The sequence below is a fragment of the Vombatus ursinus genome, unplaced genomic scaffold (assembly GCF_900497805.2).
Source record: "Vombatus ursinus unplaced genomic scaffold, bare-nosed wombat genome assembly UNPS02014825.1, whole genome shotgun sequence".
Classification (NCBI taxonomy): domain Eukaryota; kingdom Metazoa; phylum Chordata; class Mammalia; order Diprotodontia; family Vombatidae; genus Vombatus; species Vombatus ursinus.
Window position 1 is genome coordinate 6,474,382 of NW_020954603.1, and position 19,590 is coordinate 6,493,971.

At 48.1% G+C, this 19,590-nt stretch overlaps 2 protein-coding genes across 3 annotated transcripts in view; both read left to right on the plus strand.

The window, feature by feature from the left end:
• SCP2 (sterol carrier protein 2) overlaps positions 1 to 2,874 on the plus strand; it is a 76,124-nt gene extending 73,250 nt beyond the window's left edge. Inside the window, exon 16 of the mRNA XM_027838242.1 lies at positions 1,846 to 2,874. Coding sequence (XP_027694043.1) covers positions 1,846 to 1,941 — 96 coding nt within the window. The 3' untranslated portion in view covers positions 1,942 to 2,874. The remainder of the gene's footprint in view (positions 1 to 1,845) is intronic.
• Positions 2,875 to 13,865: 10,991 nt separating this feature from the next.
• Positions 13,866 to 19,590, plus strand: part of PODN (podocan) — a 46,773-nt gene continuing 41,048 nt past the window's right edge. The window contains exon 1 of one of the 2 annotated variants that reach the window (XM_027838113.1): positions 13,866 to 14,071. The gene's annotated coding sequence lies outside the window, so the exon portion shown is untranslated. The remainder of the gene's footprint in view (positions 14,072 to 19,590) is intronic. The other variant, XM_027838114.1, reaches the window with a different exon arrangement.

The window sequence follows — 19,590 nt, forward strand, 5'->3', positions numbered from 1 at the left end:
TAGTAAACTTAATCCTATACACCAAGTCCCTGTGCAGTAATTTTAAAGAAAATTTAAGACCAAGCTGCTCTGCCAAATGTTGCAGATTTGAGTCCTCTTTGTGGGGCGTCCAATAGGAACTGGTTTCCAAGAAAAGGGCGGTGAGGAAAGTTCACTTGCTTGCTCTTCAGGACAGCAGGAGAACAGAGTTTGGAGGAACCTCAGAAGGCGTCTAGTCAGACCCAACCGGGGAATGCAAGCACTGGCTTTGAGTCTGCCTGGGCCACCTTGGCCAAGAACCTTTCTAGGTCTCCCTTTTCTCATCTGTGAAGTGAGGGGTTCGACCGGGTTACTTTGATTTCGTAAATCTTATTATTCCATGCTTGCCTGGCACCTACCTAAGGACACCCCAGTGATGGTTAGTGGAAAGCTCGGTTTGAGAAGACTCAGGTCAAATCCAGGCCTTTTAATTACTCTGTGCTCAAGTGTGTGTGCATGTGTGTAAGAGAGAGAGAGATAGGGGAAGAGAGAGAGACTTTGAGCATGAGTCCCATCACCTCCTGGGCTTTGGTTTCCTCATCTGTTGAAAGAGGGGGTTGGCCTTATTGACCTCTCTGGTCCTTTCCAGCTATAAATCTGTGATCCTACAGTCTTTATACCCGTAGCATGTGCCTCACAGGACTGTTCTGAGTTTTAAATAACATAGTAATAACTGACTTTATTTACATAGTATTTAAGGTTTGCAAAGTGTTTCTCATACATTCTCCCATTTGCTCCTCACAATCTTCCATAAGTACTATAGATATTATTTTCATTAGAGATGAGAAAACTGCATCCAGGGGAGGTTAGGTCCTGTGGCTCGTGTCTAAGCTCAGCCCACGAGGCCTGTCTACCCCTCGGTACATGTAAAGCCTGGCTGAGTGTCCGTCATTAGTATGATGTACCTCCACTGATGTCTTTCTTATACTTGACCCTGGGCTCTAAGGTCATGCTGCTGGAGCCTGAGCTCTGAGAAGGCCTTGAGTGTGGGCCTGAGCACAGACAAGATGCCTGTCCAGCCTAGCTTCATTTAGAGAGGCCCCTCACCGAGGGGCTGCCCTCACAACTCCTGAAGACTGTCCGGGAAGACAGAAAGGGATGGCAGTCTGCATTGGTAGAGGATGTACACCCCCAATGAAATCAGGATCCTCCTTCAGCGCCCTGTTACCCACAAGGCAGTTTAGGTCATTTTTATTTCTGGACAGATCTGAGTGGATGTTTTTTTTTTTTTTGCAAGACAGTTGGGGTGAAGTGACTTGCCCAGGGTCACACAGTAAGTGTCAAGTGTCTCAGGCCAGATTTGAGTTCGGGTCTTCCTGAGTCCAGGGCTGGTGCTCTATCTACTGTGCCACCTACCTGCCCCCGGACGGTTTTCTTTATGTTGAGCTGTGTCTGCCTCTCTCATTTCTACCCCTTGCTCCTGGTTCTGCCCTGTGGGCTGGGCAGAAAGAGGCTCACCTTCCTCTTCACACAGCCCTCCATGTCCTTGAGGACACAGTAATCCTGCTCTCTCTCTCAATTTTCCTCCCCCGGTCTAACTACCCATAGGCTCTGGTCCCGGCTCTCCTTGTCACCCTTTGGACTCAACTCAGAAGGAGTCTCTTCTGGTTGCTCAGAAAGTCTGTGGCTTTTGAGGAATTTGGTTCTCCTTGAAGCTTTGTAAAGGAAAGAAATTGAGCCTAGCTTCCCGTTAGCTGAGCCCAGTGTTTGAAGGATTTCAGATGACCTGGATAAGCAGCTGATCCAGGAACATGAAAGTCCAGGAAATATCAGAAGCCTCGGCCTGAGAACAGCACAAAGTAACACTTTTTTCCTTTGCTCTTACAGGCTTTCTTTCAAGGCAAATTGAAAATTACTGGCAATATGGGTCTGGCCATGAAGTTACAGAGCCTCCAGCTGCAGCCTGGCAAAGCGAAACTCTGAACACCTTGGAGTCAACTTCTGCAGAACATCGAGATTTTATGTACATACATGGATGTAGTGTGGGGTGTGTGCCTGCACACACATGCATGTATGTCTATGTCCTTACAATCCAAAGCTAGCCAGAGATGGCTTGGCAGTAGTGTGGGCCATGGGCATCACTGGCCTTGTCCTTCTTAAGCCCTGTATTAACAGAGCTTGACGATACTACTGTGGCCTTGCTGAATCACATAAAACTGTGCATTGAAAAGTTAATGGGGTAATTATAGTGTGGGTTAAATTGAGGTACAGGGTACAGCAGGAAAATCCAGGAACTCAGTAAACAAAAGATCTCATATTGCTTATAAAATATATTTAAGGATTATTCTGCTGAGATTTCAATTTTAGAGTTTTGCTTGGGAGAACTGGATGAAACAAAACACCACTAGCTGGGCAGTAATTAGTGTTGTAACACTTGAATACCTAATCTATTTTACTTAATATTTTTTAAAATGCTATAATAGAACTTGAATTTTTAAAAAGAACTTAATTCTTTGTTTCTGTGTAACTGAAAAAGATCAGGAGTAGATCATGGAGAGAGACTTCCGTCACCTCTTTTAAAATCAAACCCTTTAATGAGAGGGAGGTTTTCTTGGAAATCAGTGTGTTAGATTCTTGAACTGACCATTATTCACAATTAGGTAGCCAATAAAATTGCTTTGAGAGGCACAGTATTTATTGGATTCACTTCACTAAGCAAACTTTTCATTTATTCCTTCCTCCAAACTTTGCTATTTCATATGTTTCATTCCTTCGCCTGATTTAATTTTTCTGATGCGTGAATGTTAATTACGCAACGTTTCTTTTTAACTTTCTTGTAATTTACTAAGATGGGGGTAAGTAATGACTTTGATCAAAGGTTTAATAGAAAATTAAATTTGCTTTTTTCCTGTTTTCCTTTGTTTTTATTTTTATTGTGTGATTTTTGCTTGGGATTTTTTTGGGCAATGGGAAAGAAAACAGCTGTGACAAAGTTACTTGTGTACTATTGGCAAAGTTTGAGTAGTTGGTCAATAAGCATTAAGTGCCTACTATGTGCCAGCCACTGCACTAAGCACTAAGGACATAAGGGGCAAGAGACAGTCCCTGTCCTCAAAGAGCTTACTGTCTAATGGAATAGTATATCTCATGTGTTGCTCCAGTCCACTGAGGCTTTGTGTATGACTGTAACGTATCCCAACTTGGGGCAGCTAGGTGGTGTAGTGGACAGAGGGCAGGGCCTGGAGTGGGGAAGATCAAAACCGGCCTCAGACACTTAACCAGCTGTGTGACCCTGGGCAGGTCACTTAACCCTGCTTGCCTCAGTTTATTCACCTGTAAAATGAAGCAGAGAAGGAAATGGCAAACCACACCAGTATCTTTGCCAGGAAAACCCTAAATGAGGTCCTGAATGACTGAATGACAGAAATTCAGCTTGACATATCATAAAATAAATCCCCATGGGCCATGGAGAGCAGAATTTTTCAGCCTGAAAATATGTACATTTGTAGGAAGCCACATTAAGTGGCCCTTGTGCTCTTGTGTACTGTATCCTAGCTGGTTGTTGATCTCGCCTCTCCCCTTAGCAGCGGCTCTGGAGGGTCCAGCTTCTCCGGCTTGGAGTCAGGCTCTGGAAATGGCCACTCGGATAGAGGATAGGCCTGGGGCCTCCGTTGTTATGTAGCCTTTGTGTGTGTGTGGGGGGCTCCCCTCCCCATCATCCCTCCAGATTGGCATGTTTTAGCTGTACTTGCCTCTCCTTAGGTGTGCTTTCCCCCTCCCTAGGTCATTGATATATCTCATTTCACATTAGGGATCTCCTCTACTCTTAACAGTCTTCCCACCAAGCTTCTGGGCTACTTCGTGTATCTTTGACACACACCCAGCCACCTCCAGACTGTACATTTAAGGAATCCTGGTTAAAAGATTCCTTCTCTTCCCCCCTTGGGTGATATTCTTCTCCCTTCCCCACTGCTGGGGTCTCAGGGAACACCAGAGATTCTTAGCAACCAGGACGTATATTGTAAGGGTGGGGAGAAGCCCCCCGAATAAGAGGATAGAGCAATTAGGGGGTTGTCCCCTGCTGGGAATCGGGGTGACATTTCAGCTGTCTCTGGGAGCCTTGTCAGGCTTTTTGTTGTTAACCCAGGACCTTTCCTTCGCCAACCAGCCCCTCTGCTAGAAAAGAAATCTAAGTCCAACTTTGTGATCAGCCCAATGTATCTTTTTCCTCGTTCGTTCATCCCACAGATATTTATGTTTCTGTTAACTTCATCAGACCCGCAGATCACATCCCCCTTCTAGTCCTGAGGACAGAGACTATGTCTTTTTTGACATTGGTGTCTTCTCTGGGCCCTGGCACAGTCTTCTGCATAGAAATAGGAAGGAAGGAAACAAACATTTATTAAACACTTAATATGTGCCATGCACTGTGCTAAATGCTTTACACATATCTCATTTGATCCTCACAACAACCCCAGGAGGTAAATCCTATTATCCTCACCCCCATTTTACAGGTGAAGAAACTGAGACAGGCTAAAGTTAGAAGACTTGCCCAGGGTCACACTGCTAGTAAGTGTCTGAGGCCAGATTTGAACTCCGGAACTCTATCCACTGTCACTGCGCTGCTGGTAATTACCTTCTGGGAATAGGCTCCACATTTGGATTAGACCCTCACAACCTACACTCTTTTAAGGGATTATGGATCTCAGTTAAGACTTCTGCAACAGGGTGGATCTTGGCAATCAGCACAGTGTGACCGTGAAAAGCCCGTGGAGGATGGCACCATCCACCATCCACCATCCACCAGGGAATCCCTTACAAAAGATGCATTTGGATGAGGACAAAGACCTTCAGTGAGCACATCCCTGTTTTATGCGTAGTTTGAAAGCAGTAAACGGTCACTGGACAAAGTGATCTCCCAAAGTGATCTTGGATGGTTTCTTTATATGCCAGGGGAAACCCCTTGTTGGAAGAGAGCTGTGAGGGGCTGACTTTGCTTTCCTGAGGAAGGGCTTCATTAGTGAACAGACAACATGTGGGAGCTTGGATTCCCTGCACCTTTTAGTCAAATGTGTCACGATAAAAATGTGGTCTTCAGTAGAAAATGGTGGGAGCTTGTCTGTTCTTGTCTACTTTGAGGCAGATTCCCTCAAATGTACATTAAATGATTCTTATACCAATTGGGTAGAGAAAGGAAAGTGAGCTAGCTGAATGGGCAAACAGTTGATGGGATTCTTTCCACTGCCCTTTGGACCAACAGGTTGGAAACGTCTTCTAAGTGTTTGGTCTCCCCTCACTTTCAGGAACTTTGGGCATCTGTCCCTCACTGTGTCCTCCGCTCTGTGGGCTTGATCTAGACTAGCTGCTGGCTTCATACAGGTTTTCTTCAGGGCTGTTCGCCTTCCTCATTTAGCACATCTGGGCTTCTGATTTTAAAGTCCAAATGGGATCGCACCACTGTCCTTGATAGTAAAGAGGTGGTTACCCTGTATGGCATATGGGTGGTAATGCATAATATGCATGGAAAGACAGATTGGAGCCAGACTGTGAAGGGCTTTAAATGCCAAAGAGAAGAGTTTGTATTTGATCCCAATGGTAATAGGAAGTTGCTGGAGTTTACTCAGGAGTGAAGGGATTATCAGACCTGTGTTTTTGGAGGGTCTTTTTTTTTTTTTTAAAGCTCTGTGATCTCATCAGTTCCCATGGATTCAGGTGATTCTCACATCGACTTACCAGTCCTAACCTCTACCCTGGCCTCCAGTTTCACAGCTGGATGTCCAGTAGACTTTTAAACTCACCATGTCCAAAACAACTCATTATACTATTGAAGGCACCACCATCACCCAATCATGTAGGCTTACAGCCTAGATATATCATCCTTCATTCTTCACTTGCACCCTCTCTAGCAAATCAATGGACAAATCTTGTTTCTATCTTCATAACATCTCATATGCCCCCTTCTCTCCTCCAACACTGCCACCCCTTGGTGCAGGCCCCCATCTCCTCATACCTGGACTATTGCAGTAGCCACTGGTGGGTCTGCATGCCTCAGTCTCTCCCTATTCCACTCCATCCTCCATTCATCTGCCAGATGGACCAGCCTAATGCACATCCCTTTTGTTCAATAAACACCTTAAAGCTCTTCCTACTTTTCCAATCTTCTTATCCCTTAATCTCCACCATACACTCTGGCCACCTTGGCTAGGAACACCTAGAACCCGGTGCTCAGTTTCCTAACTGAACATGTACAAGACGGATTGAAGAGGGAGGAATTTGGAGGTAAGGAGCCCAGTCTGCAGCCTATTATAATATTCCAGACAGAGGTAGTTGGAGTTGAATGAGTACAGAAAAGGGGTAACCTAGGTGACAGATGTGAAGGTAGAATTGCTAAAATTTGGCAATTGGTTAGATGTGGGGAGGTGACAGAGAGTGAAGGTCTGAGGAGGACCCCAAGGCTGTAAAGAAGCTGTGAAAGAGAAGGATGGTAGATGTGGGCAAAAAGGGGGCAGGTTCTGTTCTAGACATACCTATTTATTTAAGATGAGCATTTATTCTGAATCCTTTTAAGTTCCAGTCGTAGCTGGTTTCAGAGTTAAGGTCAGTTCAAATCTGTATTAGCTGTCTAGTTTCTTACAGATTGCTACAAATTGAGTAGATTTTATTAGTTTTGACAAACCTATATGACCTTGGGGAAGTCACTCAAATGTCTGGGCCTCTGTGTTCTTATCTATAAAACCAAGGGGTTGGATTCCTCTAAGGGGAAAGGAAGAGGTCCAAGGCACCTGCCATGTACCAGACACTGTGCCTAGCACTTTACCCATATTATCTCATTTGATCCTCACGGTACCCTGGGAGGTCGTGGGTGTTATATAAAATTGAGGCAAACAGAGGTCAGGTTCAGGGTCACAGCTAGCTAATTGTCTGAGACTGGATTGGAACTCAGGTCTTCCTGACTCTGGGCCCAGTACTCCATCTACTGTGCCAACAGCTGTCTCTTTATCTCTAATGAACCTTTTGACTCTAAATCCCATGATCATCCATCCTATAATTGGAGATGTTAATTTGGCTTTCAAAAAGTTTGGGTTTCAAAGATTGCACAGATAGCAGAGCCAGGATTTGAAAATAATGCTAGCTTCCTCGACAGGCACGTTTTCTTTTCATAAATACTAAAGAAACTTTTGAAATCATTAAATAGAAGAAATGGTGGTCAACTAGGTGGAACCGCTGTATGAGTTATTTGGCAGGTTGACTTTGGGGAGAGACCCATTGGTTCTTTGAGGCACCTCTGGTCAGATTTGGGAAAAGCCAGCTGTGGTGCACTGAAAACTAACTGGGGTATGAAAGATTTATCTGCTACCAGGAAGCAAATTTTTTATTAGGATCTGGCCAAATATTAGGGATTCTTCTTAATAGTAAGTTCAATTCTTATAGGGATTCTCAGAATCCACTGAGCCTGCCCATCATTTATCTTGGTCTTAATATTACAACACATAAAATAAATCCCCAGTTCATTGTAAATACAGAAAATCTTGGTCCGGCATTTGAGCTCTCAGGGAATGTGGAACGTGATTCCATTTGGCAGTGAGTTTGTTCTGAACCACAGTCTTATTTAGCAGGACTTTTTGGAGCAGTTTGTTGATTTGAGAAGAACTGGGATCGATAGAAATCCCAGCAGGACTGAGTATGCAGTCCCGTTGGTTCAGATGCCTTGCTCTCTAGGAGGGTTTGGATTCCAGGTGGGAGAGGGTCACTGCCTGGAGCCGTGCTCAGTTGGGCTCTACTTTTCAGTGCCTGAATCTTTTCCTGATTCACATTTTTATGCAAAGTGGGGGAGAACAGAGTTACACCGAGCTCCTGGAATAACATCGGATCTTTGGATTTTAGTGCCTTTCCCTCTGTGCCACGCTTCTTTTCAAGCCCTAGCTTCATTGTCAGTGGACAAAGACATACTCATTGAACTGACCGGATTTCTCCAAACTGTTGTGCCTGGTTTCTTTCACTGATGGTTGAAGGCTAGTGTTTTAGGAGGGGGAGCCTTCCTCAGTATGGACAGACCCCTTCTTTGCTGATTTACGGACACCTCTGTGCCTGGACAGATTGATCTTCTATCAAAGAAGAAAGCAGCAGTCAGAGAGATGAGTTAACTTGAGAAGGCAGAAACCTTCTGCTTGGCAAAGTGATAACTAAGGCAGGGCATGATATCAGTTCACAAATATTTGAGAGATGGAAACACCAAAAAGGGAGAGGAATTATTTTGCCTGGTTACTAGGAGGAATGGGAGGAAATACAGGAAAAGGAAATTTGAGCCTAAATATCAGAGAGAACTTCCCGAGGGTGAGAACTGGTGAGCTGTGGGTCAGAATGAAAGTTCTGCTCGCTTGGACACTCAGAGTCAGGTGGGTTTGTGGGCAGCAGAAATAAGAGTGTGATTTATTCACAGGGAGACATTTACCCCTGGCGGACATGACCTCAGGCTTCTTCTCTGAGGCTCTTACTTATGAAAATTCTTATTATAGTTCAGCATAGGGTAGTAGAAAAAACCCTGGACTGCAGAGTCAGCCTGTCTGGGTCCAAATCCAGATATTTGCCAATCTTGTGACCTTGGGTAAGTCACTGTAGCCCCTCTCTCAATCTCAGTTTGTTCATCAGTACAATGGGGATAGGCAGCTAGGTGGTGCAGTAGAGAGAGAACCAGACCTGGAGACAGGAAGACCTGAGTTCAAATTTGACCTCGGATACTTATTAGATGTGTGACCCCGGGCAAGTCACTTAACCCTGTTTGCCTCAGTTTTCTCATCTGCAAAATGAACTGGAGAAGGAAATGGCAAACCACTCCAATATTCTTTGCCAAGAAAACCCCAAATGGGGTCACGACTGAACAACAACAACAGTGGGAATAATGATACCTGCACTCAGGTGAATTGTGAGGAAAGTATGTTTGAAATCATAGAGCCTTAATTTCAACCTTCACACTGCTGCCAAATTGTCTGATTGTGTCATTCCCCGCTTGGTGAAGTCCACTGGCTCCCTAATTCCATTAAGAGCAATTATAGATGCCTCAATTTCTCACATAAAAGTATTCACAACCTGATTCCAAACTACCTTTCCAGCCTTATTATACATGCTCTACCCGCCTTCGTGAAAACTTTAGTGTAGCCAAACTGACCTTGCTATTCCTCAAAATGACAATCAGCAAGCATTTATTAAGTGCCTTCTGTATACCAGGCACAGTACTAAGCCCTGGAGATACAAGGAAAGGCATAAACATTGTCCCTGCCCTCCAGGAGCTCACATTCGAATGGCATAGACCACATTCCAACAATTCTCTACATTCAAGACATATTGTAAATGGGAGAGAAGGCGCTAGCAATGGGGGTTGGGGATGGGGATGAGGAGGCAGAGAGACCTTGAAAGACCTTTGGGAAAAGATGGGCTTCAAAGGGATAGAGCACCAGCCCTGAAGTCAGGAGGACCTGAGTTCAAATCTGGCCTCAGACCAAACTTAACACTCACTAGCTGTGTGACCCTGGGCAAGTCACTTAACCCCAACTGCCTAAAAAAACAAAAAAAAAAAGGTGGGCTTCAAGCTAAGCCCGGAAGGAAGTGGGAGCCCTGGCCTCTTAGGCTTAATCCCTAGTTTCCCTCCAAGCCCAGGCTAAGGCCACCCTTCGAGCTTAAGGGCCTCCCCTTCCCTCCTACCAAACTACCCTGTATTTATTTTATGTGCACTTTGCATAGAATTGTTTCTGTGCCCGGTTACTTCCCCCAATAGAATTGACTTCCCGGAGGGAGGCAAAGACTGTTTTCGTTTTTGCTTTTGTGTCCCCAGCACAGCACGGGGCCCATAGGAGGGGCACTTGATATACTTGTGAACTGCTCTGTAGAAACGTACGCTACTGTTATTAATTAATATTCTCTAAGCTTTTTTTGGAAGATGCCGCTTCTTTGCCCTGAATTCACCATTCCCCAGGAATTTGAGGTTCATCCTAACAATGTCCTATTGAAAGCCCAGACATACTACAGAAAACAAAGCTATCCTGCCATGTCTGGATACTTGGACAGTACGGGGCTTTTCCATGAAGGACCGAGGGGCCACATTTTATATAGCCATGGTTGGGCTCAGCTTTGTCTTCATTGTTCCACAAGTTCCCAATTCTACACACACACACACGCGCACACACACACACACACACACACACACACACACACAAAACGTATTTTCAAAGTGAATCGAAAGCTTGGGGTGGGAGTCCTCGCCAGCGGGGGCTTCAGGAAAGGCCACCTGCAGTTGGCCCCTCGATCTTGCATTCTCCAGAGCGTACAATAGATGTGCATAAGCAGATAAGGAGAGGGACTAGAGCTGAGATGTCATTGGTCAGCTCAGCACCGTCTTGGACTAGAGCTCTGTGATGGGGCCAGGATCCCGCAGTTAGTACTGTCTGAGTTGGGGCTTGAGCCCAAGTCATCCTGGCTGAGAGGCCATGACACTCTGCAAAGTAATTTGGGAGTTGGGGAAAGCACTAACAACTTGGGAGAGGAAAGGGTCCGGAAGCGCCAGAATTGGCGTTGGAGATGAGTCTTGGAGGGAGCTAGGGATCCCTAGAGGTGGAGAGGGGTGAGAAGGGAGAGTATTCCCTGGGTAGAAAGGACTGGAACAAGATTGAGAGAAGGAAACTGATTCTAAAACATAAGGCCATTTCTCTCTTTAAGTTTGGGGAGATGGAATTGGGAGGGAGATGAAACCTCTCCAGACCATTGTTCTCTTCTATTTCTTGACTGTGAATAATTTGTTTTGACAGTTACTCGAGCCGGGGATTTCTCTCTTTTTGAAATAGATCACTTTTCCTTCCTTATGAGAAAAACCAACAGAACGAGAGGAAATGAATGGCGAAGGCTTCTGTGGATCGATGAGAGGAAGCATCATTGATGACAGCGCCAGAGATGATTTAGCTTTAGACAGATTTCACGGGTAGCTCTTGTCTTAAATTTGCAAAAGCCACGAAATCTTTCAGATCGGTATTTTGTACTTAATTACTTCAAAAGTTTTGTGATTCCAGTGGTGTGAGTGTATTCCCTTCACCAGTACAGATGGCCACCCCTCCAAAATCATAGTAGTCTGGCTCATGACTTGCTATGCTTTTAAAAAAAAAAGCCAATCTCTCGAACCTCTGGGGCTGAGCCTTTCTGAGCTGATCAGCTCTACCTCCAAGGAAGGCAGATTGTTCCCAGAGCCAAATACTTTTACAACTTGAACCCTGGAATAGATAGATGAGAGCTACTCAACCAGACGTGTTTTCTCCATCACCTGATTTGAGTAGTTTAAAAGTTACCTAAGACAGGTATGGTCTAATTTGTTTAGTGTTTACCTGAGTATGTCTTATATGCACCTGTTGTTTCTAAGTGACTTGTGGACCGATATTTGTGCCTGTGTCTAAGGAGTGGGCACTTGCTAAAAGTTTGTGAAATTGAATGACAATTAATCTTTTTACTCTTTATGATTAATTTATACTTTGTTAATTTATGATTAAGTAAGACTTAAGAGTACGGATCGCCTCACTGTTGTCATCAACACCCACTAATGAGTGTCTCTTATTTCCTTATTCCTCCTCCCAACGCTGGACTGACCTTCAGTGGAATGGACCAGGCAGCTCCTTGTCATCTGGCCCTCACCTGAACCCCTTTTCAGCTGCCACCTCAACCCTTCCTCCCTAGGAAGCCAGCTGGTCTGGGCCTCGGAAGGCTCACAGGCCCTCTCCTGATGCCCGGCTGAGGGCCATTGTTGAGGGGAGAGCAGTGATGTCTGGTGACCAAAGCTTCTCTGCCTCTCCTTGGGGCCTCGGCACAGGAGACCTCTTCCTTTTTATAGGTGAAGAAGCGGAAGCTCAGGGGGTCCTAGCAACTTTCCTGAGATCCCACAGGTTTAGTGGCAGAGCTGGGATCCATACTCTGGTCCTTTAACCCCAGATCCAGAGGATACCAGCTCAGGAGCTGGAAGGAACCTACAAGGCTGTTTAATCCATCTCTTTACCTCGGATGACAAAAGGCAGGCCCGGAGAGGGGAGGAGTTTGATCCGTCCCAGAGCTAGTAAGTGCCGGAGGTGGGATTGAATCCCCAGGCCTGGGACTCCAGGCAGTGCCCCATCCTGCCCCTACAGTCTCTTAGGATCATCCCAGGCTGCCATGAAGCCCAGAGCCCAATCAGTCAGTGGCATGTCAGCATCACTAAGTCACCAGACATTTGCACTGGCTGTGCCCCATGCCATGCTCTTCCTCCTCATCTCTGCCTTCTGGCTTCCTCCAACTCTGTTGAAGCCCCACTTCCTGCAAGGAGTCTTTCCAGGTCCTTAATCTTAGTGCCTTCCCTCCGAGATGATCCCCGGCTTATCCTGTTTATAGCTTGTTTGTATTTAGTTGTTTGCATGCTATCTTCCCCTTAGACAGGGAGCTCCTTCAAAGGCAGGCACTGATTGTCTTTTGCCTTTCTTTTTATTTCCTGAGCTCAACACAGTGCCTGGCTCATGATAGGTGCTTAATAAAAGCCAATTGACTGATTGACTCATCTGCCTTCCAAGATTCTCCCTAGCAGAGCCTCTCCGGCCAAGGGCATTACAGCCTATGGAATCATGCTCTCCTGGCCTCAGGAGACAGCCCAAATGCTGTTGTGCTACTGGAGATGTTGGTGGGACACACAGGATGGTAGCATCCAGCCTCGTCCACCAGCAGTCAGGCAGCCAGCCCTTCCCACACTGGGACACTTATAGCTCTTAGCTGGCCCCAGTCTGAAGGCAGGCCAGCTTGGCACTCTGCTCCAGGCCAGCTTAGCAAGAGGGAGGATGGATGCAGTAGCCGCCCCTCTCCCGCCCCCCAGGAGCTGTGGACTTGCCGCTTTGTTGCCATTATGCCGGATGATGAAGCCTGAACCACCTCTGTGTTCATCATACATATGTAACTCAGGCCAAAACACAAAATGTTGCTTCAGCTGTTAGCAGTTAATACTAGTTTGCTTGGAAATATTCTTGGCTCATGGGCTCAATATGGCACTGTTCAGAGAGGGTTTACTTCTCCTCTGTCTTGTGATTAGGGTAAGCAGGCACCCCGATTCCCTGCCCAATTTACTGTCCTCTAAGGGGCTGGGGCTGGGGGAGGGAGACAGAGAGCAGAGGAGAAGGGGGCATGATGGGGTGGGGTAAAAGGTAGTTTCCAGGAAAATTCAGCCTTGGCCCCATTCTGTTAGCAAGGTCTCCAGATCTCTCTCAGGTTGGGGGTAAGTGGAAAGAGGCTGACCTACCGGGGCTGACCTAGCCTTCCTTTGTCCCCTGATTTTTAATTGGGATTGATTTAGTAGAATTCTCAAAGGATTGAAGCAAGTAATATTTTTATTGGTAAATAGGGCAGGAGTTCCTTCTGGGGGAGGCCGAGAGGCTGACCACTTCTGGGGAGATGATGGAAAAGGGTTTTCTGGTCAGTTATGGGTTGGAGTGGATGGCCTTCTTCCAATTGGAGAGGCTGGGATTCTGGTCTCTTTCAAAGAACTCGCTTCCATTCTTGGAGTATTTTTTTCTTAGCCCGGGCATGGTCTAGTTAATAAAATGCTTATTACTTAAATAGTTCTAGAATTTTAACTTAAGGGAGAGGGGAATTCTGGGGCACAGCAGGGAAGCCCCTATCGACAGCCCTCTGGGGACGAGGGAGGGGGTCAGAAACAGAGCGTCCCAACCCTTCCCCCCCCCCCCGCCAGGGTTTCCTGCGGCAGGAATTGGGGGGGGGGTTGCTGTGGAGCCAAACCAGGCGGCAGGGGGACAGAGAGGGGTCGGTCCTACGGTTCTGAATCACCAGGAAAGGGAACGGGCCAAAGAGGAGAGGAGCGGAGGGGTGAGGAGGGGGAGGCGGGAGAAAAACCCAATCACTCCCCACACTGGCTTTTAGGAACCTGCGCCTGTGTCCAGAGGAGGAAGCGGTCCAGCACATGCATGCCTAGGCGGCTTGGGGGGAGGGGGGTGAGGAGAACCCGACAACAAAACTTGTGTTGACGAAGCGGGAGGCTTGAGTTGAATGGAAGGAGCCAGTGTCCAAGGAGCCCAGCGCAGAGCCCCGGGAGAGCCGTAGCAAGCGGGTAGGTACTGCCGGCGGTCCTGGAGGGGGGATCGGGGATCAGGAAGGGGGCGGCGGCGGGGGATTCCCCTCCAGCCCCGCCAGCCGCGGCTGGGAGAAGTGGGGAGAAAGGGGGAGAAGGGGGAAAGCCGGGCTGCTTGCTCTCCCACGCTGAAGGCTCGGGCTGGGCTGGGGTAGGGAAGTGGGGTGCAGCGCCACACAAGTCCACGACCAGCCGCACTCCGCCCCGCCTCACACTGCCCTGCCCTGCCCTGCCCTGTCCCGGAGAGGGCTGGGGTCCCCCGCTCGGGCTCTTGGGCTCCGCTGCTCTCCCCACCCCGTCCCACCCCACCCCACCCCCCAGCCTCAGACAGGGGTTTGGAAAATTCCCGTCGCGGCTTCCCCAAGGCAAAGGGGCAGCGGGGCTGGCTCCTCCGCCCGGAGGGAGGCTAGTCCTCCCCTTGGCCGCCGCTCTCCCCCCCCCCTTGGCGCACATCTGGAAAGGATCGGCTTGGAGGGCGGATTGGGGCGGGGAGCTGTGCGTGGGGCTGAGGCAGGGGCCCTAGCGCGCCAGACAGACACCTTTGCGGGGGCCGGGGGGCCGGAGCCGTGTGAGTTGAGGCTCGACTCGCTCGTTCTCCAGCCTCGTAGCCTGACCCCGGCCCCGGGCGCGCACCGACACTCTAGGGCGCAGCCACTAGCAACCTCCGAGGCTGGGCTCTCGCTCTAGCCTGGCGTCCCAAGTCAGCCGGGCTCTCCCTCTGGCCCTGGGCAGACAGCTGTTGGTGGAGAGGCAGATAGAGAGAAGGGGCTGATAGGTTTGGACCGTAACCCCGTCTGCAGCCTGGTGGGAGTGTGTCAGAGATGAAATCGGGTGGAAAGAGCTCGGGTCTTGGAGCTGAAAGGTCTGGCGGCTAGCCCTGGCACACTCGCTCTTTCTAGTGGGGTGTGTGTGTGTGTGTGTGTGTGTGTGTGTGTGTGTGTATGTGTGTGTGGCTGTGGGCAAATCAGAGGGTCGCAGGATACTGGGTCTAGAGCTGGAAGGAACCTCAGAGGAAACTGAGGTCCGAGAGAGAACAACCGTCTTGCCCAGAGTTACACAGCTAGTGGAAGAGCTGGGGTATGAACCTGGTTTCTTTAAAGATTCATTGATCTTTCTACTGGACCACACTGTCTAGTCACTTCTGGCCTCAGTTTCCTCATCTGTAAAATGGGTCCTTGTGAGATTTGTAAGTCTTAATGTGCTCTAGAAATGTGCATTATTTTATTCTCCCCCCCAGGTCCCCACCCCCATTTGACCTTTGTCTTTAACCCCCTACTCCAGTGAGTCATAGCATCGGAGGTCTGGAAGGGAACTAAGAAGTCATCTAGACACTTTTTACCTGAGCAAAAATCCACTCTGCAACATCCCCAAAAGCTCATCCAGCCTCCGCTTGAATACCTATGGGGCTGAGGAGCTCACTTCCTATGGAGGCATCCTTTTCCCCTTTTGGATAGCCTGGATGAGACACAAGTTCTTCATTCTACCCTGGCAAAATCTGCTTCTCGGTCACTTCCTTCCCCCAAATCCATCTTTCTCAGGTCTTCCTGAATTCAGGCCCAGCTCTCTATCCAGTGCACCACTTAGCTGCCCCACCTGCCACTTGCTTGGTAGGCACTTAAAAATGCTTGTGGTTGATGGCCCCTGTGAAACAGACCACATCTTTGCCTTTCTAAAGGGCAGGCTAATTTTCTGGCTCAGCTGATGTCCGATCTCCATCAACAGCAAATACCTGGTGAAAACCTCCCTTTTGACTACATACCCAGAGTCACAGAATTGGGGAGAGATCAAGTCCAGCACCCCTTTAAAGACTGTGGTTTTCAACAATTGAATTTAATTTCACAAATGAGGAAACCGAGTCTCAGAGAAACAGTACCTTACCCAAGAGTCAGTGGCAGTCACCCACAGCATTATAGCATGTGTCCTCCCAAACACTCGTTTGCCATGTCTGTGTGTGTCCCATGTGAATGTTTGACATAACAGATGGCTCCCTCAGGCCCGTCCCCCAGGATCTCCTGGTCAAGCTGAGGCCAGTTCCGGAGAAGTCCAGTTACTTTAGCTTGGCTTAGGTGCCCTGGGGCCCTCACCAGGCTTTCTCTAAGTGTTAACCCTGCCCTTTACTTTCATTGCCTCCAGAAGGTTCCTGTGAAAAATGTACTTCTTTTAATAGAAAAGAAGCATCTAAGGTGATGCAGTGGATAGAATGGTAGGGTTTGAGTCAGGAAGACATGAGTGCAAATCCTGCCTTGGGCATTTAACTACTGTGTGACCCTAGATACCTTCTGTATGCCTTAGTTTTTTCATCAGTAAGATGGGAATGATAATAGCATTTACCTCTCAAGGTAGTTGTGAGGATCAAAGGAGGTTATTTGTGAAGGCACTTTGGAAACTCGAAGGTGCCTGTATAAATGCTAGTTAATATTACTAGTAGCTTCCTGTGTTCTTGGTCTCTAAGGGGCATGAAAGGTTACTAATAAATAACGCCTACCTCCTAAAGTTACTGTGAGGGTCAAATGAGGCACTGTGTGTAAAGAACTTTACAAACCTTAAAGCATGCTATAAATGCTGACTATTATTATTATCATCTCTGTGTTCTGGGCAGAGTCCAGTCTTTCTTCTGCTTCATAGCCTTTCAGACTCTTGAAGACCGGCATCAGCTTTGTAACAGGAAGGGAAGCCGACTGGATTGTAAGATCAGCAGTATCAAACTCAAATCAAAATGGGACTGCTGACATGCACAGAAGGTTCCTGAGGGCCTATTGACTTAGTGTTAAAATGAAATGTCATCTCTCTTGTGTTGTGTTTTTATTTATTTTGTTAACTGTTTTCCAAGTGTCGGAGTGGGGGGCATCTTTGATACCCCTGGCGCAGACTGCAGGGACTGATGTGAAGGAACACAAGAGTATCAGAGCCCATTGGATCTGGGAGGACCTTAGGAATGGCCTGGAGGTGGTGTGGAGCAGTGCAAAGGATTCTGGACTCCAGGGCAGGGACCTGGGTTCATTGTCACTTGCTGACCATATGACCTCGGGCAAGTCATAGTCTCCCTGGGCCTTACTTTATTTGTTTGTAATACAAAGGCATTGATCTTGGACGGTCCCTTAAGATTCCTTTTGCCTTTAAATCCTGTGAATTTTATGGACCCCTTTATTTTACAGGAGATAAACCTGACACCCAGATGGGTTGTGACTTATCCAAGATCTCTCGGGTAATAAGCACAAAGGCAGGACCTGAGCCCACATAAGGGGTGGCTTTGTGGTAAAGAGCATGGAAAGGGTGCTGTGCTTGGGGCCAGGGCGTTTGGCTTTGGAGTCTGGCTTGTGATCTTGGGGAGGTCCCTCAGCCTCCGGCGTTGTCGGACAGGACCAGATGACTCCCAAGGGCCCCGCCTCCAGCTCTGCACTTGTGATGAATGCGTTTGTCTGTGTTGCTCAGGCATTAGTCGTTTGTGCTCCCAAGTTAAGTAGAAGGCTTTTCATCATCACTTAATCATTCTCATGGGCAGAAGCAGGCTCCCTAAAATTTCACATGTTGGATTGGACCCACCAACGTTCTGTTTACCCCACCAGTAAGAGATGCATCTGAGCTTTTGCTAAGGACTGGGCCCCCATGATGAATGAAATGCATGACTGAATGGTCTCCGCTAGGATGGCGCTCAGAGGAGGAGCGGGATGGCCCAGGGAGGGACCCTTGAACAGAGTGACCAAGGTGCTGAACTGATCTGTGGGCAGGTGATGGGCATGTCCTTCCCAGAGGCACCGCTGGGTTTTAGTCCTGCGCCCAGCGTACGAGGTGGAAGTGGAACGGTCCATTCTTGACACGTACCAAACTGATTTTCACTCTGATTCAGTCACCTCCAGTGGCTCCCAGCTGCAGGATCAAATAGAAATTCCTTTGGTTAGCTTTTCAAGCCTTTCAGAACCGGCCCGACCTCTTCACAGCCTCCTGGACATTACTCCTCCCTCCAGCTCGCTGCTGTCCAGCCCCCCGGTCTGCTCTGTTCCCAACACGTGATGCTTCATGTCCTGTGTAGGCCTTCGGGCCAAGCATGCCTGAATTGCCTGGAATGCCCTCCCTTCTTCCCTCTGCCTCATAGAATCCCTGTATCTTCAAGAACTACCATCTGCAAGGACTACCAGCTTCAGGAAGCCATTCCTGATTCCCTCAGCTCCTAACTCTCTCTTAATTATGTGTAATTATTTTTTATTCTGCATTTACTTACATAAGGGTAGTGGTTTACCTTTTTTAATCACAGAAGGCTCTGACAGCTGGATCAAATCAACCAAGGATATAAATGAGGTACAAGCAATAGATCTGAGAGGAGTGATGCTAGCTGACAGCTCCCGAGAAATGTCTTATAATTTGCTGTTATTGGCCCCGCTCTGGGTCTCTGTAGGAATCAGAAAGCTGGTGGAGCATCCAGGACTCCAGTAGCTCTGGCTGAGGTTGGTGGTGAATGGACTTCAGAGTGAGGAGTACCCTGGGGGGAAGGAGGGAGGATGGAGTTTCTAAGCCTCTGAAGGGGAGTTCCCATTGACCTCAGCAGCTGCAGGGGCCAGGACTGCCTGGCCTAGGAGACACTGAGGTCCAGCTCAGCATACTGAGGAAAACACAGCAGCATCCAGACGTTGTAAGATTCTGCCTTTGGAGTCCAGCTGAGAACTGCTCTCTCTGGCGATGACCATCATGTGGACTCATGGAGAAGAGAAGAGAGCTCCCAGGAACCAGAAGCCTTGAATGGATCCTGGGGCCACATCTGCTTTCTAAGTTTGAGTCTACTTTCCCCAAGAACCTTGTGTGTGCCAGGGCACTGTGCACCCCTGGTATGGGACAATGGTTATTGTGACAGCTGTCCTTGAGTGACTATCCACCCTCTTCTCTCCTCCCCTCCACCCCCAGCTCTGACATCCCCTGTTCCAAGGCCCTTCCCAGATCTGACACTCTCTGTTCTAAGATCCCTCCCAGCTCTGACATTGCCTGTTCTAAGGCCCTCCTAGCCCTGACATTCCCTGTTCTGAGCGCCTCCCAGCTCTGACATTCCTTGTTCTAAGGCCCCTCCCAGCCCTGACATTCCCTGTTCTAAGCCCCTCCCAGCTCTGACATTCCTTGTTCTAAGGCCCTCCCAGCCCTGACATTCTCTTTTCTAAGCTCTCCACCCCAGCTCCAATGACACTTTCTATTCTGAGGTTCCTGCCCTTCTCACCCTCCAATATCCCATGACCCCAGAAACCAAAGCTCACATCCCGTACAGGCCTATTGTTCGCTGACACCACATGGTCCTTGTTATTCCTCTCTTATTTGCCTCATCTGTTACTATTTCTTTAGTTGGAGGTGGGCGGGCCACCCAGGGAGCTTAGGGCTGTTGTAAAAACTGGGGATCAGAGAGACTGGACCTGCGAGGACACTGGGTGATGCTGGAATCAGGTGGTCTGAGTGGGGAGAGAAGCCCCTGAGGAGGCCCTGGAGGCCCTGCATGTCAGAGCTGGCAGGTAGCTTAGAGA